General features: G+C 43.7%; 1 protein-coding gene across 1 annotated transcript in view; it reads right to left on the reverse strand.

Annotated features, from left to right (window-relative positions):
- KIAA1549 (KIAA1549 ortholog) overlaps window positions 1–27,050 on the reverse strand; it is a 125,241-nt gene that overhangs the window by 68,311 nt on the left and 29,880 nt on the right. Inside the window, exon 2 of the mRNA XM_057504802.1 lies at window positions 636–3,326. Within this exon, the coding sequence (XP_057360785.1) occupies window positions 636–3,326 (2,691 nt within the window). The remainder of the gene's footprint in view (window positions 1–635; window positions 3,327–27,050) is intronic.

Genomic DNA, 27,050 nt, shown 5'->3' on the forward strand with positions numbered 1-27,050 from the left:
AGATCAAAGTCTGTGACCAAATTCAGGAGATTTACTCGCTCCACGTTTCTTCCTAGGATCTAAGTGACATTTACAGGAATATATAAGAGCAAAGTGCCCCCTACTGAAGGGAAAGTAATAGTAAACTAGTACAAACTTGCAATGGCTGCCCTTACACATATGTCCAGCTAAGTGCCTGAATTACACATGAAGGCGTTTGGGTTAAACTGTCATCTATGCATCTACTGGGTCATGAGTTCCAAAGACAGAGATTGGAGCTAAAGCTCAAAGGCTCATTTACATCTTTTATTAGTTCTGAGCACTTGTGCTAACAGGTAGTATTTTGTCAGTACTTCCTACGTGCCAGCTGTGGATCAAGTATTTCACAGGCATTAATGCATTTAAATCTTTACAATAACCCACTAAGTAGATGCCACTCTCACCCTTGTTTAATAGTTGGAGAAACTGAGGCTTGGAGAGACTAAGTACAGGTTTGGAGAACTCACCGGAGAAAGGCAAAGTGAGGCTTACCACCCAAGAGCTCCCTGGGTCCAAAGCATATTCCATCACCATGCTGTATGTCACATAAGCCATTCATACAAGCACCTTAGAAAGAGCACCCCCACCAAGAGAGGCAACTTGAAGCAGGGCCTTACCAGCCGTGATCAAATAGGCGTCGGGAACTGTAATATCACACACATATGGCGGCTTGGTGGCGACCAGTGCTGGAGTCCCCACTGCTGCTTCAGGAGTGGGGCCTGTCACGGGACGGGGGGATGGCGGCGGAGGAGCCGTGCTGCTCTCGTGGGGACGCTGACTCACGGTTTGGCTATTCAGGGAGGTGGCAACGGCACTGCCAGGGGCGGCACTGTTACCAGGGGTGCTCGGTTCAGGGAGGCTGCTCACTGGCAAATCTGGAGGTGTGAATGATGGACCCATAGGTACGGGCTCTGCAGGCAGAAGTGAGGGGATGGCCTCAGAAACCAATGAGGACGCTGATGATGGGTACACACTGGTGGCCACTGCTGGAGTGGCAGGAATGACTTTGAAGGAGGAGAAAAAAGACGTGTGATCATCTGTAGTGCTGACGTCGCCATCGGAAGGTGTCAGAATTGGAAAGAGAGACTCTGTTAAAATGGGTGGAGTGGGAAAAACTGTCAAAGATGAGATGAGGTGACCTCCAGCAGTCAAAATGTCAAGGACAGGCTCAGAAATGGGGGACACCAGTGTAGTGACTGCAGGTTCATGGGAACTGAGTGACAACTCAAAATAGGAGGTAGTTGCAGTGAGGACCGAGGTAAAATGAGCTTTAGAATCTGTCAGTGAAACTGTTGATGCCTCAGAGAATTTGAGAGAATCAGATGGGAAGCTTGACAACAGTGACATTTCAGAGTAACTAGGTAGTAAAGTGAATGTATTTAAAAGAAGGTCGGAACTTGGCTGGAGCTGAGAAAATTCAAGGCTGGTGGAATTAGGAACAGCAAGCTGAGGTGACTGCACATTGACAGGGCCGGACAATGAAAGTGTCTCAACCAAGGTAGAAAGTGCCAGAGAAATGTAGGTTGGCAAATCACGCAGCGTCAGAGATGGAGAAGCAGGTACTTCTGAAGATGTTGGGACAGAGCTGCTCACTTCCAGGGGTGGAGTAGGGAAAAAACTGGATGCGAAATCCAAAATACTTCCAGTTTCACATTCAGAAAAACCAACAGGTTCTCTGTCAGGGAAAAACGAAGGCTCTGCCGAAGGACCCAAACTGTAAGATGTAAAAAGACGCGAGTCTCTGCCAGCCAGCGACGGTGTGCGCGTGTTTGCAGGGACGGAGAAAGATGAGTCAAGGAGAACATGGGCGATGGCAGAGGAAAACACAGCTGTCGCGCTGGACGGCACTCCTCGAGTTCCAGCCACAGAGGGGGAGCCGAAAGGAGCCACATCGTGTGACACCAGGACAGGGAGGAGGCTCTGGGAAGGGTAGGCCTGTGTGGTCATGACCCCGCTCGCATCCACCTCAGCTGGAATACCAGTGCTCACTTCTGAGATTACTGTGGAGGGAGAAGAGAGTGGAACAATCGGTCTTGAGGGGAAAAGTGTGCTGTATTCTTGAGACTGTTCCTCAAAGTCAGAGAAGTCCACCCCCACGCTGCTCAGGGGCGAGAGGCTGTGCACCTCCAACATGGCCCCAGACAGGGTCTCTGCACCATCCCCCGATCCCACGTCCTTCTCCAGGAGGCCGACTGACTGAAGGAGCCCAGGCGTGGAAGCACAGGAAGTGCAACACGGGTCCCGGCTGAGCAAAGACACTGGGCTTGAGACATGAGTGTCGTCCCCGAGACTTGGGGCCACCGAACTGCCAGGCAATTCTGATGCTACACTGGAACTGCCAGTGGGAGTGGGGTTACACGAAACCTCAGCGGACTGAGTAGAGAAGGAAACCAACACAAGAGGGCTGGAAAACAAAGCTGAATTGGTGAGGCGGCCGCAGCTGCTGCAGGCCAGGGCGGTCTGTGCCAGAGCTGCAGCAGGCGATGTTCCTGGAGAGAAGCTTTCTTTTAGACTTGGGCTCAAAGCAGAGGTCACATCAGGGAAGCTGTCTGTATCTGCAGCCAGAACGTCCTCTGGAGGTGGGGTGGGGGACGGCGGCTGCCGGGTACTGCCCTCGTCCCCGGGCTGAGGCACTGCAGACTCCAGGCTAAAAAGGACGGTTTCTACGTCCTCTGTTCCTGAAGCCGTGATCTCCGGTAAAGTCCTGGTGGGTAAGTGCCCATGGGAGTCAGTAGGATAAAGCACCACATTCCTACTAGGGATTGGCCTTGTGCCCGCGGACGTGGGAAAAGCTGACCGAAGAGCACTGAGATGACTGGGGGATTCAGCGTACGTTGTCGGAAGCTGCACTGTGTTTTGCAACGCTGATGTCCCTTTCTCACTGTGTAAAGAAATAATGGGAAGGGATGGAGTCAGCACTGGGCCCAGCGTTTCCTCAGGCAGCCCTGGTGGGCTGACTGTCATGGACTGTACAGGAGAAACCACGCGGGAAGCAGTCCAGTGAGTTTCTGGCAAAAAGTTATCCATTTCGTCATCATCTCCGAGCACCTCATTGCTCGTCACAGACATGTAATTTACCACAAAGATACTGTGATCTGCTGTACTGGGGGTCCGTTTTCCCTGATTAAAAAAGGTGGTATCAAAAGTAATGACGGATGGAGATGAGATGACGTGGAGAGATCTGCTTTGCTGGGACCCTGCAGTGGTTTCTGTTAAGGCCACATGTGCGGCGCTGTGCGCGGTGCTCTGCTTCAGCGTGGGCTCCACGGAAGATGAGGAAAGGTTGTGCTGTTCCAGAGAGAGCTCATCTGAGAAAATAAAAGCTGGGTTAGTTGCAAGGCAATGCAAGTCATTCTGCTAACATTTGTTTCAGATATAAAAATTTACTCATTCAACAAATATCCACTTACTGTGAAATCCACAAATCACAGTTAGAAGTTAAACAGCTAAGTGGCAGCCAGAAATTACCAGAATCACTGCCAGGGTAGTATCTGCAAATATTCACAAATCTGAGCACCCCCTTTACTGAAGCTTCTGTGTACAACATTGACAAATTTTTTCTCTTACTTTCTGACACCACCACAGAATACCGGGAACGAAGGCAGCCTTAGGAGTTTGTTTAGTTCATTCTCTCTTGTTTATTACGTGAGAAAGAGAGGTTCAGAGAACATAACTAAATCAACTACATGATCACCTGGACAGAGCTGGAGGCGGAGGTGGAATCTGAATATAAGCCTGCCTTGACTCCCAAGCCCATGTGGTTTCTCTTCTGTAAAAGCTGCCTCTTAAGAGAAATAAACATGACAACTCTGACAGCATCATTCACTACTCAGGTAAAAGAGTTTGACGCTTTCCTAGCTGTAGGGCCTTCCATGTTTAGGCCTCAGACTACATCCGTGCTCAGCCCTCATTCCTGGCTCACTCTCATGCCTTCCCAACCATACTGTGCTCAAATGAGCTACCTGCAGTTCCCGAACCCAAATTCCATCTGGCCTGATGACGCTGACATTCTTCTCCCTCTGCCTGGGGTGCGCTTCCCCAGTTCGCCAGCCTGATTACTCCTACCGGTCCTGAAGATGCAGCATAGAGACTGGCTCCCTCCTCAATACTATGCAACTGGTTAGTGCCTCTCCCTAGGTCTCTACCTGTCATATCCCTCATCACGCCTCACTGAAACTAACCATCTTCTCATAACACCATGAGATTTTTTAAGGTAGAGACACTGAATCCATTTCCCTGGTGCCTAGCACAGTGAATGACTAAAGCAAGAGCTCCAGAATCATCTACTGAACGAATGAACCAATGGTGTTTGACGACCAAGTTCTGTTATGAGCCCAAAGCACCGTATCGCTCTCTCAAACTTTCATATTCTTTATCCTTGTGACAGCCATCATTATCCTTTAAGCGTTTTAGGTGGCTCCACCTGTAATTCAGATACGTTGCATTGAGGCAGGATATATGATGGCCTGGATCCTGATGCAGGCCCAGGGCACAGGCACCACCTACTGCAGTACAGGCTGGGGAAGGGGCCACTATCATGACCCATAACAACAACCTTGTTTCACTTATCCAAACACTTTATCAGAAGACAAATGTGTGAAATAGTATACTTACTCTTTTTATTTTTTTTTAAGTAAATTGTTTCTATTCTATTCCTGGCAATATGGCTAGAGATCTTGAAGCCTTCCCACTTTATAACATTTTGTTATGCTTAATAAATGTTCAAAAACATCCTTTTACATGATTGGATGAGCCTGCAAGACAATAGGAGATGTTCTGAGTGCAGGAGCGAAGCAGGCCTCGGCCAGGGAGGTCACGGAGCACTGAAGTCACCAGACAGCCTAGAGGGATGCTGGACCCCATAGCCTAATCCTTAGACCACGGGGGAATAAGGGGCAAATGTTGGGTCTGGACAGGTTAAAGAACTCAATCAAAGGCCATCTCCAAAAAGTGGAGACCCAGGAAGTGCCACACTCTCAGGAAAAAATGAATTAGGAAGAAAAATATCAACCCCTCAAAGTAAAGCAAGAAAAAGTATCTGTCTCAACTTTGCCTTCAACTTTGACTTTTTAAAAGTCCTCCCTTCCCCCACTCCCCCCGCCCAAGTTTGGAACCTATACTACTTGTATGGTCCTAAAAACTACATGCTGAGAAAAAGTTACAGTGGACCTGATCACCAATGTCTATCAGAGGCTGATATAAATCATTTCCAGAAGAACAGCCCTCAAATCCAGCATCAAAGTACTCTTGCAGCTAAAGTTACAAATATGATGGCAGAAATAAAAAATTATAAAACACATAAGGAAGTATGTACTATGAGAAAAAGTCAAGAAATTTTCCCACACAAAAAGTCAAAAGAAACCCACATAAATAGTATCAGATCTGTAAAGACTTTTGATATTGAAACTATGGGATATATTTTTAAGTGTATGTTGAATTCATTTAAAATAATAGAGTGGACTGAAAATACGAGTCAGGAGCAAGAGACTATGAAAAATGGCCAGAAAGATTTGAAAAAATACATTCAGTAATGAAAAATATAATAATTACAAATTTAAAACTCAATATACAACATATAATAAACAGCAATTTAGACATAGCTCAAGAGAGATTTAGTGAATTGGAAGATAGAGCTGAAGATTAGTATGGAGCACAAAGAAACAAATGAATGAGAACTATTAAAGAGAAGTTAAGAGACATGTGAGACAGAATAAAAGTCCAACATACATTTGATCAAAGTTTTAAAAAGAAGTAATATACACAATGGAATACTATTCAGCCATGAAAAGAAAACAAATCCCACCATTTGCAACAACATGGATGGAGCTGGAGGGTATTATGCTCAGTGAAATAAGCCAGGCGGAGAAAGACAAATACCAAATGACTTGCCTCATTTGTGGAGTATAACAATGAAGCAAAACTGAAGGAACAAAACATCAGCAAACACAAACTCCAAGAAGGGACTAGAAAGGTGAGGGGTGGAGGAGGGTGAGTGCAGAGGGAGGGAGAAGGGGATGGAGGGGTATTATAATTGGCACACATGGTGTGGGCAGGGTCACAGAGAAGACAATGTAGCACAGAGAAGACAAGTAGTGACTCTGTGGCATCTTACTACACTGATGGACAGTGACTTCAATAAGGTATACAGGGGGGACTTGATAATATGGGTGAATGTAGTAACCATACTGTTTCTCATGTGAAACCTTCATTAGAGTGTATATCAATGATACCTTAATAAAAATTTAAAAAAAGAAGTAATATAGATAATTGGGTAGAACAATATGCAAAGAGTGCTAAGAACTGTTCAAAATTAATAAGAAACATGAATCCTTCAATTCAGGAAAACCAAGAAATCCCGACCAGAGTAAATTCTTTAAAACCTGTACCTACACACATGATGATAGTATAGAACAAAGATAAAGAAGAACTGTAAATCAGTCAGAGGAAAGGAATGGCAGTTACACCATCAGATAACTACTTCACAGAGCAAGGAGTCAAGTGACAATGAAACAGAGCCTTCAAAGTGCTGGGAGACAATATCTGACATCTTTGATTTGAATAACCAGCAATACTCTCTATTTGTTAAAATAAGGACACTTTCAGATGAACAAAAAGCAGTTATACCAACAGAAGATCTTCAGTAGCAGAGCCTCTGTGAGGATAGACTTTGAGAGGAAAGGCAATTATCCCAGAAAGATCTGAGAAGAAGGAATAGAGGATAAATAAATGATAAAGATATGGTTAAATCTAAACAAATACAGAAGGTATAAATGAACAGTACTACTGCTATGTACTTTGTGAGATTAAAAAAGATGTAATACAGAATTAAAATAGCTTCCTATAATCCAGAGGTGTTTGTGACTCACCAGCAGAGACTGAAATCAAGAATTAAGATGAAATTCTGTGACCAGATTTTGTGTGTATATACTAAAATTTGCAAATGATATTTAATATAGATAAAATATTTCTAGAGGGGCGGAAGATGGCGGCGTGAGTAGAGCAGCGGAAATCTCCTCCCAAAACAACATATATCTATGAAAATATAACAAAGACAACCCTTCCTAGAATAAAGACCAGAGGACACAGGACAATATCCAGACCACATCCACACCTGAGAGAACCCAGCGCCTCGCGAAGGGGGTAAGATACAAGCCCCGGCCATGCGGGAGCCGAGCGCCCCTCCCCCCAGCTCCCGGCGGGAGAAGAGCAGGCAGAGCGGGAGGGAGACGGAGCCCAGGACTGCCGAACACCCAGCCCCAGCCATCCGGGCCAGAGTGCAGGGCCCTCGATACTGGGAAAACAGGGCAGCAAGAACAGTGAGCAGGCACTGGAGGCTGGGCGACAGAGGGCATAAGAAAAGCGCGCGACCATTTTTTTTTTTTTGCTTTTTTGCTGCTTTGTTTTGGCGAGCGCTTTTTGGAAGTCTTAAAGGGACAGGGACCCCAATACTAGGGAAACAGGGCAGAAAGACCGGTGAGCAGAGGCCTGAGGCTGGCACCGGAGAATAAAGAAAAACGAACGACCACCTTTTTTTTTTAATTAAAAATTTTTTTTTTTTTAATTAAAAAAATTTTTTTTCTTGTTTTTTTTTGTGGTCGTTGTTTTGTTTTGGCGGGTGCTTTTTGGAAGTCTTAAAGGGGCAGGGCGGGTCACTTAATCCAGAGGTAGGGAATCCGGGATCTCTGGGCACCCTAACCCCTGGGCTGCAGGGAGCAGGGAGGCCCCTTACGGAGATAAATAGCCTCCCAGCAGCTCCTGCTCCAACGCGACTCCACCACTTTGGAGTAGCTGCCCGAGCCAGGCCACGCCCACAGCAACAGCGGAGATTAACTCCATAGCAGCCGGGAAGGAAGCAGAAACCCTGTCTGCGCGCAGCTGCGCAGCACAAGCCACTAGAGGCCGCTGTTCTCCCAGGAGAGGAGGGCCACAAACCAACAAGAAAGGAAGTCCTTCCAGCCGTCACTCGTCCCAGTTCTGCAGACTATTCCTATCACCATGAAAAGGCAAAGCTACAGGCAGACAAAGATCACAGAGACAACACCAGAGAAGGAGACAGACCTAACCAGTCTTCCTGACAAAGAATTCAAAATAAGAATCATAAACATGCTGACAGAGATGCAGAGAAATACGCAAGAAAAATGGGATGAAGTCCGGAAAGAGATCACAGATGCCAGAAAGGAGATCGCAGAAATGAAACAAACTCTGGAAGGGTTTATAAGCAGAATGGATAGAATGCAAGAGGCCATTGATGGAATTGAAATCAGAGAACAGGAACGCATAGAAGCTGACATAGAGAGAGACAAAAGGATCTCCAGGAATGAAACAATATTAAGAGAACTGTGTGACCAATCTAAAAGGAACAATATCCGTATTATAGGGGTCCCAGAAGAAGAAGAGAGAGGCAAAGAGATGGAAAGTATCTTAGAAGAAATAATTGCTGAAAACTTCCCCACACTGGGGGAGGAAGTAATCAAACAGACCACGGAAATACACAGAACCCCCAACAGAAAGGATCCAAGAAGGGCAACACCAAGACACATAATAATTAAAATGGCAAAGATCAAGGACAAGGAAAGAGTGTTAAAGGCAGCTAGAGAGAAAAAGGTCACCTATAAAGGGAAACCCATCAGGCTAACGTCAGATTTCTCAACAGAAACCCTACAGGCCAGAAGAGAATGGCATGATATATTTAATACAATGAAACAGAAGGGCCTTGAACCAAGGATACTGTATCCAGCACGACTATCATTCAAATATGACGGTGGGATTAAACAATTCCCAGACAAACAAAAGCTGAGGGAATTTGCTTTCCACAAACCACCTCTACAGAACATCTTACAGGGACTGCTCTAGATGGGAGCACTCCTAGAAGGAGCACAGCACAAAACACCCAACATATGAAGAATCGAGGAGGAGGAACAAGAAGGGAGAGAAGAAAAGAATCTCCAGACAGTGTATATAACAGCTCAATAAGCGAGCTAAGTTAGGCAGTAAGATACTAAAGAGGCTAACCTTGAACCTTTGGTAACCACAAATTTAAAGCCTGCAATGGCAATAAGTACATATCTTTCAATAGTCACCCTAAATGTTAATGGGTTGAATGCACCAATCAAAAGACACAGAGTAACAGAATGGATAAAAAAGCAAGACCCAGAATTCGTGCCTCATATCAAATTTACCGAGTATCATAATTCTTCCAAGTGGTAAAGATACCTCAAGACAAATGCTGGGCATAGAAGCCACAGGGCATAAATATGCAAAGAAGTAAAAAGCTAACCTTTTCAAACAATAAGGCTTCTCTCTCACTTACCAACTTCACATTTCCCTGTATGGCCCCGGAAGATGACTGGTTAGCCAGAGACGGGTAAGATTCCTCAAGGGAGGAACAACCTAAGACAGGCACAGTCGCAGGGGGGCCATCAGGTGAGAAATTGGGGATCAACAGAGGTGAGGCTTAGAACCTCACCCCCCCGTTCTGAGAGAAATCTTCTGCATACGTGGATGTTTTATTGCCCTGGTCTAGCTTGGATTAACACATAGTCTACAGGCACACACCTGATCATCTACATGTGCTCTCTTACAACACTAAACTATGTTTTCTACCTTTATCTTGTATCTACCTACCACTTCAGCATTTTATTAAAAATAATAATAATAAAGAGAGAAATGTGGTATCCACATATAAATCAAGTATAAAAACCAAATGAGTATTCATATTTGAACTGACTGTTTAGAGTTCATAATGCATGAGCAAAACCGAAAGTTTCTGTGATGACTGCCCTTGTACTGTTCACTATGTAACTTATTCATTATGTAAGAATTTGTTCTCCATGTAAGAACTTGTTTGTTATGCCTCAGAAGATTGGAGACTGACAAAAATTAGGCTTGGGGTGGAATAATGATTGTGCATTGAGCATTGACTCCCCTATACAGAATTTTATTGTCGTTAACAACCATTTGATCAATAAATATGAGAGATGCCCTCACAAAAAAAAAAAAAAAAAAAAATTACAGACTTCCAATGGTAAAATAAATTAGTAACCGGGATGTAATGTATAGCATAAGGAATATAGTCAAGATATTGTAACAGCCTGGTAGGGTGATAGCTGGAACCTAGAATTATGTATATAAATGTTCTACCACTGTGTTGTACACTTGAAACTCATGTAATGTAATACTATGTGTCAACTGCCCTTCAATAAAAAATAATTATTAAAAAAAAAAAAAAATATTTCTAGCTGCTTCCATCAGCATCTGAAAGTCACAAACTTACACAGACATATGCTGCTTACTTTAAAGGTTTTCATACTCCTTTCTATGTAATATGACTTTCATAAATGAATAAAGAGTAACAGAAGGAAACTGTCTCTTAGAGACTATAGCTTGTTTCACAGCATTATTATTAGGCATTTGTTGTCTTCCATACACCTGGGCTCTAGGACTTCTTGTCTACCTGCTTTATCTATTGGCCTGTGTCATTCCAAGCAGCAAAAGTAAACATGATACTTATTACAGCCAAGGTAAAATAGCAGCTGTCCTTTACTACCGTAAAGGTTAAAAACTTGTAAATTCAAGCAATAAAATCACATTCTGCCCCAACTATGTAGCACACTGATTTGAAAGTTTTACTGTGGATAAATTATTTTATGGTCTGTTTTAAAACTCTGCTATAACATAATTTATTTTCCGATATAGGATCTGAACAGGGAGCAAGATCCCTTTTAAAATGAATCTGAAACATATTTGTAAGTACACTGGAAAACTGCAAGAGATAAAATAGCAACAAGAAGCAATGTTTAACTAATTTATGAACCCAAGCATCTGATGCAAATTACAATTCAATGAACTCTGCTGACAAAGGGCAGGGAACAGGAAAGGCAAAGTGGGCAAAAGAATGAAAAATTCTCCTGGCTAGTAAAACGGGAACAAAAACTTCCTATTAAGAAATGTAAGGTGTACCACGCTGTAATGCTCCCTGCTTCCACTTTCGGCCAAGCCCCAGGAGAGAGACAGCAGCTGAAATGCCATGGGAATTACTTCCATAGTTAATTCAGAAAGAGGTTAGAAAACCCAGGTGAGTCTCTCCCAGCACAAAAGACTTTGGAGACTCTAATTTCAAGCCCTGGAGACCAATTTTCAAGCTCTGAAGCGTTAGTTCACAGGAGAGAAAGGTTTTCTCTGTGACGACAGAGAGAAAGGAATGGGGCTGGGTGATTCTAGCGCTCTTCAGACATTTGCGTGCATAGGAATGACGTGGGGATCGTGTTAAAATGCAGGCGCTGTCCAGCAGGGCTGGTGTGGGTGCTGAGCTTCTGCGTCACTCCCAGGCAGTGCCAGGTCTGCAACCACTGAGAAGCAAGTGTTGAGACACTTTCTCCCACGTAGACCCACAGCACATGCCCAGTGGGTGCCTACCTTGTCCCACGTCCTGGGACAGGATCTTGCCAAGCTTTATGTAACAGAGCAGAATCTGCCCTTGTGCCACACTGACTCACTGGGCTTAAAAATGCAAAAGGAAAACCCATAGAATGTGCAACACCAACCATGAGCCCTAATGTAAACGATGAACTTGGGGTGACAATGATGTGTCGGTGTAGGCTCTGGACTGTCACAAATGCTGCACTCTGGTGGGGAATACTGATAATGGGGGGAGGCTGTGTGGGGACAGAGGGCATGTGGGAAATCTCTGTTTCTTCTGCTCAATTTTGCTTTTCAGTGAACCTTAAACGGCTCTTTAAAAAAAACAGTCCTTAAAAAAAAACTAAAGCTTTTTAAAAATCCATGAGGATCAAGATGCCCATCTCTAGAAACCTGTTGGTCTTACACATCCAAGATAATTTGGTTTCGGTTTGGGGTTTTTTAGTCATATATTTATATATTTCTACCTGGAAATCTTTCCTAAATACAGTAGTCAAACATGGAATCTTAGGACTTTCCAAGCTGAATGGATCCTTTAAGACCCTGGCCAATCCTCTCAGGTTGCAAATGAGGCTCAAAGAGTTTAAGCTGACTTGCCTAAAATAGCACCCACAGCAGAGCCAGCCTAAGAGGCACGTTCATAAATTCTCCGCAGCTGAATGCTCTTCACACCATACCACCCCATCCATCCATTTAATTAAAATTGCTAGTGAAGAGAGTACATTGAAAAATATGCTAAAGTATGTTACATTATAATGGAGCTGAAAGCCACTGCTAAATTCCATGCTACTGAAACCTATGCATTTTGAGCTGTGAGGCCCCACTGTGCACTTGGGGACAGCTCACAGCTGCAGGCATGGGCGCTAAGAAAACAAAACATCCTCTGAGGGCTGGCCTGGGAAACCCAAGAGACAGCGTCAAAAATCTCTAAAGCGCTCAAATATAAACAGAACCATTACTCTTCTTCCTTGCTGAACTGTGGAATTTTCAAAACATGATAAGTCGTCTCAACTCTCTGTGGATATTAAGTCTACTACAAAACAAGAGACCCCTAAAATTTTAAGAGGTTAGGGGAATTGTGCTCCCCGACTTCAAGCTCTACTACAAAGCCACAATAATTAAGACAATTTGGAACTGGCACAAGAACAGACCCATAAAACCAATGGAACAGACTAGAGAGCCCAGATATAAACCCAAGCATATATGTTTGGTTCTCAGACAATAGGTAAGAATTTCATTAAAGAAGCAGGCTTCTAAAAATGCAAAATGTCTGATCTAATCAAGAGAAAACATCAGACAACCCAGGGGCATTCCAGAAAAGACCTGGCTCTCCAAAGATCATAAAAGACAAGGAAAAACTGAGGAACTGTCACAGAACAAGAAAAGACTAAAGACAACCAAATGCGATTTGGGGTTCTGGACTGGATTCCAAAACAGAAGAAGTGGGAAAACTGATGAAATTCTGTAAAGTCTGTACTCTAGTGAATAGTACTGAACCAATATTAATTTCTTAGTTGTGATAACTATGATTATGTAATATGTTAATATTGGGGAAGCTGAATAAAGGATATATGGGAACTCTGTGTACTGGGTTTGCAACTTTGCTGTATGTCTAAAATTCTTCCAAAATAAAAACTAAAATAACTAACTCAGATTCTTATTAGTAGGCTGGGCATGGGGCTCAGGAACTGATGTATGTGTTTGCTGCCATTCTTGTAGTTTTGGAACCTATGTTTTGAACCAACACCACGGGTGATTTGAATGCAAGAACAGGGACCTTTCTTTAAAAAGTGCTGGACTAGAGCAATGCTGATGGAACAATCCAGAAGCAAGGGAGATGGAAGACACCAAGGATAAGCAATGGGCCTGGTGGCTGAGAAGGGAGAGGAAATGGAATCCAGAGAAATGGCCTTTGATCAGCAAGTGGAGGAGACACTGAGAGGGTACAAGTGCAGAGACTGGTCCACTGCACAGACCGGCGGGCGACAGCTTAAGGGAACTCTGGTTGGGGGTGGGAATGGGGCAGAGTGCACCAGGACAGTGGGGAATGTGTGAAACAGGCATGGGGGAGCAGGGAGGGGCCTGCCTACAGGCATGAAGCAAGATGGCCAGGCTCTATATAGAGTCCAAAATGAGAAAGCAGGTTTCCCAGCAGGAAAAACTGCTGCTCCAAATCAGTGCTTTAACTTACAGCTGGAAATGGGGACTTACCTGAAAAACACCAGTGAGCTCTCTGCACAGAAAAGTATCAACCCCAGGGTGAATGATGAGTAACTGCCTGCACACCCCCAATATTTTAAGATCTCAACACTATGTAACATTTCTCCTGGAAATCCTCCTTTGACATCCGTTGATTCTCAACTTTTATAAAGTCACAGACAACATTAAAATGTCTGGTGAGCCATATTTCACATCTAGTATAGACTGAATTGTGCCCCCCCACCAAAATTCATATGCTGAAGTTCTAACTCCCAGCACTTTGAAGGCTCTGTTTCATTGTCACTGTATTTGGAGACCAGGCCTTTACAGAGATGAAGTTAAACGAGGTCGTAAGGGTGGGACCGTGATCCAAAAGAACCAGCATCCTGCTAAGAAGACAGAGACACCTGAGCTTGCTCTGGCTGGGGGCGCCTGCAGAGAAAAGGCTGTGTCAGAGCAAGCAGGCAGGCACCATCCCTAAGAGGAGGAGAGGGGCCTCCAGGAACCAACTGTGCCGGCACCCTGAACTTGGACTTCCAACCTCCAGAACTCTAAGAAAACCTGTGTTGTTTAAGTCACGCTGTGTGTGGTATTTTATTATGGCAGCCCAAGTGACTAAGACAACATCTGTTACTCCTGACTCAAGAGGCACTGCGATGGAGTAGAGATGGCCGGCAACAGGGGCCTACAGGCCTCGGGTCTCACCCTGGTCTACCACACGTTAATGACTGTGGTGGTTAATTAAATAACTCACTTCAGTTCCTGGGTCTCAGTTCCTTCTTCTGCTAGTAAGATACAGGGTCCCTGAAAATTACTACCCGAAAAAAATGGGTTTTGAGCGTCGACTTTCTACATATAGGCCTGAAGGAAGACCCTATGCTTAGGCTGTAGGGTTTTCTCAGCCAGGGTTCTTTGCTGTTTGCAATGGCAACACCTCTGGCTACATAAGTAAGAGGCGTTCAGTGGAAGGGTACCAGAGGGTCTGTCAGAATGGACCAGGCAGCTCAGATCCAGAACACAGTCCAGAGCCAAGTGAGACTGGGCAGCAGAGAGGCCCGTGACACCGAGGTGGGGCCACCACCAGCACAGCGGCCAGGAGACTCTCCACTCCTCTGCTTCCAGGCAGCGCTCCCTCGAAATTCAAAGTCCAGCTGGGAGCAACGAACGACCAGTGCCGCAAGCACATGCTACATTGCCTCGTCAACCCTGCAGCCCTTTGACCCTCACACAGTGCGGATTCCCCAGAAAGGGAGACAGTAATCCCCACAAATGACAGCCACCACACCAGTAGTGGGGGGCTTCAGTTTGAGCTAATAAAAAGCACAGCTCTTCAACACTGATATAATACAATCCCGGTCACAGACGGAGACAGAAGGGCCAAAAGTTCCAGAACATTTCAGAGAACAGAACCGGGTCCCGTTCTCTCAAACTCATTCAGGTCCCCTGGAGAAATCCCTTATTAGTCACACCTTCCATTTCCTCCTCTAGAGATGGGGACACAGGCAGCAATTAGTGATTTCCCTGAAACACAAAGAAAACTATGGTAACTTCAGAAAACAACTTCAATCACACAATACTGAAATAATGGTACCACAAAGTGCTTTAAAAATTCATACTATTATAGTTTAAATATCATCTCTCCTCCCCCACTTTTCCGCAGTTCCACCCCTGCGGTTTCAGTTACCCAGGACCAACCACGTGCAGAAGCAGATAATCCCCCTCCGGACATACTGTCAGAAGAGCGACAAAGCCTGACGCCATGTCTCAAGTGTCCACGTCACTCACCCAACCTGTCTCGTCACGTGTGCACTTTATCCTCTCACGTCATCAAAAAAGGAATATGGATGAGTACAGGAAGGTATTTCGAGAAAGAGAGACCACTTTAACATACCTTTACTATGTCCTGTTACAATGATTCTATTTTATTATTAGTTACTGTTCTTAAGCTCCTACCATGCCTAATTTATAAATTAAACTTTATCACAGGTATGTATTAGGAAAAAACATAGCATATATAGGGCTCGGTACTATCTGTGGTTTCAGACCTCCACTGGGGGTTGTGGAACATACCCACTGTGGACAAGAGGGGGACTCCGGGGTGGGCTTCATGTTGGGACTTCGGGGCTTTCTATTTGTTTGCATGATTTTCTCCTTTGAAGAGATAAAGATGTTAAAATGTCAGTTTAGCCACAGCACAGTGCAGGGTATTTGTTGGAGATGTTGTTCCGCTTCATTTTGTTTCACTCTTTGCTAAATAAAATGCAATCCTCTTTTACTAACCTGAAAAGCAAGAACGTCAGCACTTTAAGTAACCAAAACAAACTAAATACTCAACTCACTAAGAACAAAGGCAAGAAATTCTCAGTCAGCCATCTGTTTCTAAAATAATTTAATTCAAAACACAGTCCCATAACAACAGGGAAAAGGACACCATCAGCTTGAAGATAATCTTCTGTCTCTGATTACACGCCGAGCTGGCATGGTGCACAACACCCCATGACTAAGCGCAAGGAGGCACCTTCCCTCCCAGACACAGGAGCCGGCAGCCCGCACTGTCCACACAGACCCACAAGCCCCTGTCAAAGTGACCGGGAGACACTGCTGCCTCACGGGGAGGGCCTCATTCCAACGAACAGTATGGAGTTTATGCTACAGGCTCAATTCCTTAATTCAGTTCTAAATTGAGCTTTTCTTTTATATCAAGGGAGCAGAAGGCTTAAAAGAGAGAGAGGGGGCCATTCCGGCTGGAAGCGGCAGCAAGGACAAACCCTGAAAGTCTGGACAATGTGGGATGTGTTTGTGTAACAACAAGTAGTGGCTCCAAATGGTTGGAGCAAATGCTAGAAAAGCCGACTGAGGGGTATGAGAATGTCAGCAGACAATAGGGAGCCACTGGATATTCTGAGCCAAGTGGCCTTTTCATCAAAGTTACTCTGCAGAAAAATCAACCTGGCAGAGTAGAAACCAGCAGAACACGATGATCCAGCTCCAGCCCAGCTGAAGGGACAAATAAGGGGAACTGACCAGGCACGGAATGCAAGGGAAGTTACATGGAGGAGAGACTGCAAGAAGGCAGGACAGATGGTAAAACTTAGCAGCTGACGGGATGGATGTGGCACGAAGAAAAAATCCAAGGCGATTTTGAGTCACAGATTCAACTGGCCCCACAGACATCGCTACTTGAGTATCTAACAGGCCCCTAAAACACTCAGATGCTCCCTCCTATTTAACAGCTCACTTTGGGGACTTGTAGTTACCCCTCAAACCCCTTCTTCCTCTTCGCTACTACAGAGTTTGGGCCTTTATCATGACTGCTCAGAACTCAGCAAGTCAGAAAAGGTCCCCTGCTCATAGGTATTACAGTCAGAAGAGGAGACAGACAATAATTATGAACTGAGAAGATGGCTAAGGAAAGAGCATGGTACCGTGACAGCAAATGATGGACAAAGTTCAGGAAAGGTGACTCTGAGGAGGCAATGTCTGAGCCGAGACCCGGCTGAGGAGCCAGGAGAAAGAGAGAGTGGGTGACGGCTCCAGGCAGAGGGGAAGGTGCAGAGCGGGCAAGGGGAGCCTGGCTCGGGGCAAGGCAGGACGCCGATTCCACGTGGGTGGGGATGTGATTCTATCTAATGTTCAAGTGGGCAATGTGGACCGAGGACACAGATTTGGTGATTATCTGCAGAAAGATACTAATGGTAGTCAAATGACACCACCCAGGAAGAAGGAGAGAGGGGAAAGTTTGACTCCTACGTCCTAGAGAGCTACATTCATTTATGGAGTTGGCAGGAAAACCCAGTATTCTGCAGCAGTCAGGAGGGGGCACCTTTAGCGATCATACCAAATAGAGCACTATTTACATATACTTCTACAATCTGATTCAGTGAAGCACGCAAATTATTCTCATCTTTACTTAAATTTATTTCCATTCACTGACAATCTTTCCCAAACCCCCTCTTCTGCCTGCTTATTGGTATGAAGAGCCTACTGATTAGTAATTATCCATAGTGTTAACTCTCTAAGTATCTATAATTATGACTTCTCTTGGTTTATTTGAGGGATCCTTGGGACTCCAAGATGAAAAATAACAAAGTTAATGTAAACACTAATTTGCCAAGAAACTAATCAGACCAAATGTGTAGATAAGCCAAAATCAATTTCCTAAAACTGAGGCTCTACCAGTGTAGGGAGTTCTATATTTGTTTTGCAATTTCAAGTGTTTAAATCAATAAACCGATTTTGGCATTTTTAACTTTTTATTATAAAATTTTCAAACACACACAAAAGCTGAAGGACTAGAATCCATTGCCCAGCTCCGACGCCAGCTTTCTGCCATGCTCAAACTTCATCTATCCCCCACAACTTTTCTTCTAAACAAAAATAAAGCGAATCCCAGATACCATTCACTTCATTAATAAATACTTCAGTCTGATACAAAATCACAACCACAACCATTATCTCAGCCAACAAAATTAAAAATAATTCCTAGTATCATCTAGCTATCCATTTCATACTTAGTTTTCCTTAATGGCCTCAAAATATTTTTGTACAATTGCTTTTTTCAAATCAGGATCCAAACCAGTACGTACGTTGCTTTAGTGGATGTGTCTCCTATGTCTCTTTTACTCTGTAACAGTTTCCCCCTCTTCTTTTTTCTTTTTTTAAGCTCTCGCTGTTTACTTGTAAAGAAAAAGGTCATCTGTCCCTGGGGGAAGCTCATATTCTATATTTGGCTGTCCATATTCTCATGGTGTCATTTAGCATGTTCTTTATACCCCCAAATTTTTTATAAACTAGTCATTAGACTGAGAGGCTTCATTAGATTCAGGATCAATATTTTTAGCAAGAATATCTTCCAGGTGATCCTTCGTACTTCCTAACGCATCAGGAGACGCCCAACACCTGGCTGTTCCACTTTGAGTGACACTAAAATTTATCAGGGGCTTAGGTGGTGACAGCTTGCTTTATCCATCCTAAGACTCTTCACCAACTTTTTATCTAGTGATAAAGTTGTCAAGATCATCATTGCTTATATCCATTATTTCATTAGGGAGGTTGGTTTTTTTATGCCTGAATTAATTAAAAGATATTCCCAACAATAGATTTATTTATAGAAAGAATAATTATTATTTGGTATCTGAAACAATAACATAATTGTGTGTGTTTGAGAACATTTAAGTCACATGATTAGGAATTCAATACAAAGATACTGATTTCCATGCTTGTTCTGCAGAGAGATTACAGATAAATTACACGATAAGAGATCTGAGTGTAATAGAGTAAAGCCCTATGTCTTTCTGTCTTGTCTGTCTCTCTCTGAAAGTTCAAAGCTCCAGCAAGACAGTGAATAAAGAATAAAGGAAATGTTAGAAATTAAGACAACTATGAAGGAGAGGAGGAGGAAATAGAAATGTCAGAATATTTCCAAAGCAATACATTTATTTCAGTCCCTTTCCAAAGGAGAGATGAATGAAGTATTAAAATAACCTTAAAACATGATGGTTTAACATTTTGAATTTCCACTTCTTCCCAAACCCCTTATCTATAGTCTCTGGAAAACAGCAAAAAAGAATCTAAATCTTTTTCTTCCCTATCCCATACTCAGAAAAGTGTTGATAAACAGTGTAATACCTCTGTGGCCACAAGCAAAAATCCTGCCCACCTCCCAAACTGGAGACTAGTTAATACCTTTGGCAGAATCATTCCATGACCCTGAGGAAAACCTCTATTAAAAGCCAAGCCTCCCAGGCCACCTGCATTTCCCCCTAGGACAGGGAACGTGAGGCTCCCAGAATTTGACCAGCCAGGCGCAGGAGGCAGGGGAGGGAAGCAGGGAGCCCTGCCATCAGGCGTGACCTGCAGCCATGAGGATGAGGGAGTCTGAACTCCAGGAAGAAAAGAAACAAGGAAATGTTCAAAATGTTGCAGTGAATGCCACTGAGCTGTACACTTAAAAACTATTAAAATGCTAAATTTTATGTTCTGTGCATATTGCTACAAAAAAAAACCAACGATCAACTGTCAACTTACAAACTCATATCAGCAATAATCCCTGCTCTGTGCCAGGTGCTAAGCCCCATTACTCTTCTCACTTGGCTAGTGAAAAACTGAGGCTCAGAAAGATGAAGTGACTAATTTAAGGCCTACAGTTCATCAGTGGTGTAGTCAGGATTTGAACCTGGGTCCGTCTGCCACCCAAACTCCTTGGTGTTTCCGTACCACCACACTGTCTCTCTGGGGAGGTACGTATGGGTGGGTAAAACTGCAGTACTTTCAGAATCTCTCGTCTGGCCTCAGTGCATCTCCACATCAATAGGTGTTTCCAAGGGGAGAGAAGTAGTTTATCTCCATATCAGTAGGTAATCACAAGGGCCAGTGAGGGCTTATCTGGACCAGAGAGGTTGCATGGGGCCTCTTCTTCTGCAGCCGGGTCGTGAGAGACACCAGAGAGCACAAGTGGACGACTGCTTTTAAGAAATAAACAGCTTTCTCCCACTTCATTTCTCCCTTTGACTGATTTCAGTTTCAAAGGTATTTTGCCCCGGGATTTTCCCCCACCCCGAGTTACAGGAGGTTTATCTTAAACTGTACCCAAGAGTTTTCAAGGGACATTTTTAGACCATCATTCTTAAATAACTATACACAAAAGTCTTCATAATTTCACAGCAAACAAGAATTCTATATATTAAAACAGCTTCCCAATTTGAAAAAAACTATGTTCACTCTATCCCAACACAGGTCTTAGCAACTTGGGAGTGCATTATACAATATTTAAAAGAACAACACAGTAAAAATAACACCTCAGCTCCACATCAGGCCTGCACATGGGTTCTGCCTCAGGAGGACCGTACACCTGATGAAGGGTGTCTGCACCCATGGGGATCCGTGGAAGGGGAGGGGACTTTCCCCATATGAGCTTTCCTCTGCACTGTGCTGGTAACACATTCACTCCATACCTGCAAGGGTAGGTAGTTTGGAGACTGGGCGAGAAGCAGGAAAACAGAGCAAGGAATACAAAGGACCAGAGGATCTGCCACCCCAGCAACCTAGAAAAGGCTCACTGGGGCCCCACACCTGAGATGGGCAACAAAATGTGTCCCTGCTTGTCATCTATCCTCAGTCACTGAGGAAGCAAAGGCAGCTTGCCAGACCCTCAAGAAAGAAATGGGGATATAATAACCAGTCTCCCCACTTGTGACTACAAGGCTACTAGGGGTGCAGAGTGCTGGCTCTGTGCCTGGATGCTTTACATGGAGCGCTCAGTTCTCACAAAGCCCCACGGGGAAGGTATGTTAGTGTTTCTCAGACAGGAAAGGCAGGCACTGAAGTCCAGTTTGCCTGAAACCTGGCAAGAGGCCCAGGACCAGGACCCTGGCCTGCCCGCCTCCAGTGCCTGTAGTCTCAGTCAGAACAAACTACTACCCTGTAATAAGAAAATGACACCCATTTGAATAAACCTTATCTAAAGGCAATTGCCAACAAGCACAAGAAAAGACACTCATTAGTCATTAAAGAAATGCATATCAAAACCACAGTGAGATACCAGTTCATACCCACTAGGATGGCTGTACTAAAAAAAAAATTTTTAAGGAAAAAAACAAGTTTTTGAAGGATGTGGAGGTAATTGGAATCATCACACACTGCTGGTGCATCCCCTGGAAAACAGTTTTGTAGGCCCCCAACAAGTTAAACATAGAATTCCCACTATGTAATTCTACTCCTAGGTTTATACCCAGAGTTGGAAACAAGTGTTCAAACACAACTTCTGTAGGAATATTCACAGCAGCACTATTGACAATAACCAACAGGTGGCAACAATGCAAAATGTTCATCAACTAATGAGCATATAAAACAAAATATGCTACATCTACACAATGCAATAGTATTGAAGCCATAACAGATGAACCTTGAAACCATTATGCTAAGTGAATGCAATGGGTCTGGCTGTACACACACACACACACACCCCTCTGGCTGTACACACACACACACACACACCCCCCTCTGGCTGTACACACACACACACACACACACACACACCCTCCATCTGCATGAAATATCCAGGACTGGCAATGGAACTAGAGAGTGGTGATAGGTGCACAGTACTGTGAATGTTCTTAATGCCACTGCAGTGCACACTTTAAAATGGTCAGAATGGTAATTTTAGGTTATATGTATTTTACTATGATTTAAGAGGCAATCAATTCAAGAGCTCAAATACAAAAACTCCCAGATACATATTAAACATCTTTATCCCAACTTAACTTTGGTAAGTTTATTATCCTCGAGCTGACTTTCCTTATACCAACCAGTACAGTGTTTCTCAAAGAGGTCATGCTCTCTGAATCACCTACAGATCTTTTTAAGATACGGATTTCTAGGCCTCTCCCCAGACGCTCAAAGGGGTTGGACCTAGGAATGCATATTTTAACACCTGACCCAGTACCTCCGCACCACTTCTAAGACACTCATCCCTGTGCTTCTAGCCAGTTCCCTGAGCTTCTCAAATGGAAGGTGTTAATCACCTTATTACATGCTGACAGCTGCTGTCTGTGTACCTCTCAGCTGTTAGCACCTGCTGTATTTAGCTCCCAGCTGCATTTTCCAAGTCAAGCCCTTCCACTTGGCAGAGCCTGACCTTTGCCCTGCTCAGTATTCACAGTCTTGTGCCACGTCTGGTCCACAGAGGTGGTGATCTTGCTTGTGAGGCTGATGAAACGTTTTGGTTTTCTATGCTTGTACTTCATCTGTCAATTTATGTAAAGTACAGCCCATATTTAAAGCATAAACTCAAATATGTTATCTCGCCCAAAGATTGTAACTGATTTCCACCATCCCCACTTTAAAACCACACTGCTAACATGGTTTCTTCTAGACACACTAAAATCACTCTTTAAGACAGACCAATTTCTAAACAAGCTTATAAAGGGGTTTTTTAATATGTAACAATTTTCAAATATATTTACAGTCTGGGTCAACGGAAAGCTTGGCAAAGAATATGTTTAAGTGGGTTTGCCATCTCTGAGCTTACTAGACCCCCATCCTGGATTCCTCCCTGTAGAGAAAATGAAAGTTCCTATGGCCAGGGTCCTCCCCTGACCCTGGCTGGCTGGCTGGTTCACTGCACATGTGTGGGCAATACGTGATTACTGACTCTATATAAAGAGCTTGGCCCAGTGCCCTGGGCTGGAAGGCTGCAGGAGAGCAGAGGCTGGAGTGGCGGCAGTGCTGAGGACAGAGACTGAGATGGCTGCGGGGCCAGAGAGGCCCAGAGGCAGAGGCCAGCTTGCTGCATGCAGACTTGCCCTGAGGTGGACAGGATTCTAGTGCTTGACCTGCCATCACCGGGAGAATAAAGTTGGGTATAAACCCTTTCACCCCAACAACATTCCATTATTTTTTCGGTCTCACAGAATCAGGAGTGAACTTGCCCGGGGCCAAAACCCTCAGGACAAGACAGTCCCCCATCCCTCTCCATCCTTTGCCAGCCTCTCCCCAGTCCCCATGTTATCTGCCTCTAGCTTCTCCCTTTACTCAACTGGTTTAAAATAAGAATATGAAACCAATAATATATTCATTGTTACGTTTACTGAGTGAGGCCTTTTATTCTCTTTTAAACACTGGTTATAATTTTTTTTTCTGCTTGTATGTAAGCCTTGGTTGATTTCTCTGGAGGAATCAGTGGCCTCTAAGAGAAAAAGACTCGATTACTGACATCATTTAAATAAGGAACACAGAGCATCCTCAGTGAGAATTTTGGCCACTCTACTATCGTGATACAATTACTTCTTTTTTTGCTTAGCTATAGGGACAGGAAGAAAAGTCTCTCACAGACCAAAGATACTCTAGAACAGACCTTTTTTTAAAAAGGCTTTATAGCAGTCTATAATAAGGCACCTAGAGGTCCCCAGTTCTTTGGAATCCCTGACACCAGCCACCGTCTGGAATGTCCCCCTAGTGTGACAATGACAACCACGAGCCTGCACATGATAGTGCCCTGCTGAGAACTCTGACATGCACTGCGTCTTTATCAGGGCGGCCCGGGGAGAGCGGCTGGTGAGAACAGGCAAACAAGCCCCAAGTAACCCCTGGCAGCCCCACTGCCAATTGGTGTAGGAAAACCACCATAGCACATTCACTTGGATTTTATTTATCAATAAAATAAAATCGAGTGAGAGTGAATAAAAGACAACTCTTTCACTCCCTCCCCCACCCATCTCACTGCTTTTAAGTCTGTTAGTATGGGATCATTGCTCACCCATTTGCATTTCTTGTGAAATTTGTGTAAACCAATTTCCCCAAGATGAAATATTAAATAATATTTCCACTCTACTTCCAATCATCTTGCTGAACTTCAATAGTCAGGGACCAATTTTTTTTCACATCTGATTAGACACTCTTGTGTGCAGAAATGTGTCCCCCAAAAAAGGTACATGGAAATCCTAACCTGCAGTACTTCAAAACATGATCTTACTTGGAAATAGGATCTTTACAAAGGTCATCAAGTTACAGTGAGGTCACTAGGGTGGGCCCCTGATCCAATATGATCTGTGTCCTTCTAAAACAGGGAAATTTAGACACAGATGCACACAGAGGGGAGATGATGTGAAGACACAGGGAGAAGGCAGAATGCAATTAGAATGATGCGTCTGCAAGCCAAGGGACACCAAGGAGTTGCTGGCGAACACCACCAGCTGGAAGAGGCAGAGATCCCTCAGAGAGAACACGGCCCTGCCGACACCTTGATTCCAAACTTTCAGCCTCCGGAACCACTGAGACAGTACATTTCTGTTGTGTAAAGCCACTCAGCTGCCCTGTCACTGCTTTTACATAGTGAGGATGGCCCAGAGCTCATGCTAGCAGTAGGAGCAGCCAGAGTTCCCTGCTCACTGTCTTTGTACTGTTAAAACTACAGTCCACAGCGCCCCCAAAACATCATTTTAAGACACCTGTCTACTAAGGGAGAATTTGTTTATATATAATTTGAAAATCCACATATCAGAGTACTCATACACCTCCATCCACTCCAAGCCACTGAAAGACAATAAAGGGGACAGACCCACTGTCAGCTCCTCCATGCCCCAGGATTCTTGTCTGTCCTTCAGGGTGCTTTTTTCTCCATATGTGACATGAAACCCTCTGTCATACAGACCAGGTGAGAGTGTCAGGGTCAATCCATACAGCACATATTGGTAAACCTTGATTTTTATATACAAAATATTTTTTTTTAAGTAAGTACAAATTCTATAATGTTAGAAATAAGGACATGCTTACCTTTGGGGAGAAGATGGTGGAAGAAAGACTGGGAAAGAACACAGCTGGGAAGGATGGGAGGTTTTTGGGTGTAGTTCTATTTCTGGGCTAACATATTTCATCATCTACATAGTGATTATACAAGTATGTTCATTTTGTGATTCTTCATAAGCTGTACACTTCAGACTCGGGCATTTCTCTGTATATATACATCAGTTATTAAAAGTTAATTTAAAGACTGAAAAAAAATAACTGCAAGTTCTCGTATTTTCCCCTGCCCCACTGTGGAAACCACAAACCTATACTACTATCTCATCACATGGTAAAGAGACAGGATGCTAATACAAACCTCACCTAACATCTTAACCACCATTCAAGGGGTCAAACAACTCTGAGTTAAAGGTCAAATCATCCAGGTTCATTGTTTATTTATTTATTGAATATCTGTGAAGTACCCAGCAAATTGCAGGGTGCCACAGAAACACTAAAGGATAGCCACAAGGAACCAAAATTCTTGGAATGGCAAGACAATTAAGTGCAACTGCAAGAGCAATAAAATTTCCAAAAATAACATGAGATACACTTAGGGAAAGTCTTTGTGGCATAAGCAAGACTCAGATCAGCACTGAGGAATGGCTGGACTTGCGGAGCAAATGCATATGCCATTAGGGCCCAGCAGGAAGCCCACATTAAAGTAAAGCAGCAGATGGGGAGGCTCTAGGGAACAGTGGGGCTGTGGGTGAACTTGAAAGTACAGAACTGATCTCAAGCATCTACAATGATCTGAAGTATCTACAGTGATCTCTTGAATGAAGCATCTACATTCAAATTTTTCTAAAAATTCTTTTAGAAGTGTCAATATATACAATGGAATATGAGGAAGCTCTTTAAGTATTCATATTTAATAACCTGTAAGATGTTATTAAATGAAAAAAAAAGGTACAGAAGAGTGAGCACAGTTAAGTCATTTGTATAAAGGGATAAAACATGCACACACACATATTTTTGTTTGTGTTTGTTTTATCTATCTCCAGAAGGATCCATAAGACACTGATACCCTTCAAGAAGCTGAAATTAGCTGGCCAGGTGACAAGATGGGAGAGATACTTTGCTATTTACAATTTGTGGATTTGGGGTTTTATAATTTGATGAATGTATACATTATGCAGTTACCACCCAAAGCCAGATTCAGAACATTCCCATCATACCAGAAAGTTCTCTCACGCACCTTCTAGTCAATCCCACATCCCTAATTCCCAACTCCCAGGCAATCACTTTCTATTATCACCATGTGCATACTGTTCTAAATTTTTGAATTTTAATGCCTAAAGGGGCATTCTCCACAGACCCCACCACCCCATACCGTCCTTTGCTCAGTGTACTTCATTTATTTATTATCTGTCTGGCTCCTCCTTGCAAGCACCTGAGTTTATGACCTGTACCTTTTGAATTCCAAACCCTGTGAAGTATGACCTAGTCAATAAAAGTCAGATTAATAATACAAAAATTAATACCATACCTACTGATTCTGGCTGGCAGTCTGTGGTTCATGATTTACATAATATATTTGCAAAAAAATAGTTAAGTTGCTCAATACTGAGAAAACCCTAATTCAAACTTACAAAAAATTGCAATGTTTCTTAAACTCCTCACTTTGCAACCTCAGGAGACTCTTAAACACAGATGCCTACAGAAGCCGGGGAGAGAAGAGGCCCAGGTATGAACCTTGCAAAATAAAGGGCATGGATTCCACAGGGAAGGGGGCTGCAGAGAATCACCACCAGCACAGCGCTGCAATTCAGAAAGTGGGTTTACTGAGGCCAGTATTCCACAATTCCAAGAGAATGAAATCCACATTTTGATGTGAAATCTCCCAATTTTTAGTGTTGGGAATTCTTTCAACATTTAACAAATGACTCTGCAGGCCAACGAAACCACTTCTTCAGGCTCAAGCTCAAAAGAAGAGTACCAGGAAATGTTTGCCTCCAGATTAAGAGTTCCTAAAGTTACCTAATAATGGCTTGTGTTCCCAGGAATGAATGCAGAGGCCCAGGGCACCGAGGACCTGGGACAGACCCCAGAACTGCCTCTAACACACCAGGCTCCCAGAGACCCACGGGTGTGTCACACACACCAAGCAAATGCCTCTGAGTCAGCCCCATGCA

The sequence above is a fragment of the Manis pentadactyla genome, chromosome 7 (assembly GCF_030020395.1).
Source record: "Manis pentadactyla isolate mManPen7 chromosome 7, mManPen7.hap1, whole genome shotgun sequence".
NCBI lineage: Eukaryota > Metazoa > Chordata > Mammalia > Pholidota > Manidae > Manis > Manis pentadactyla.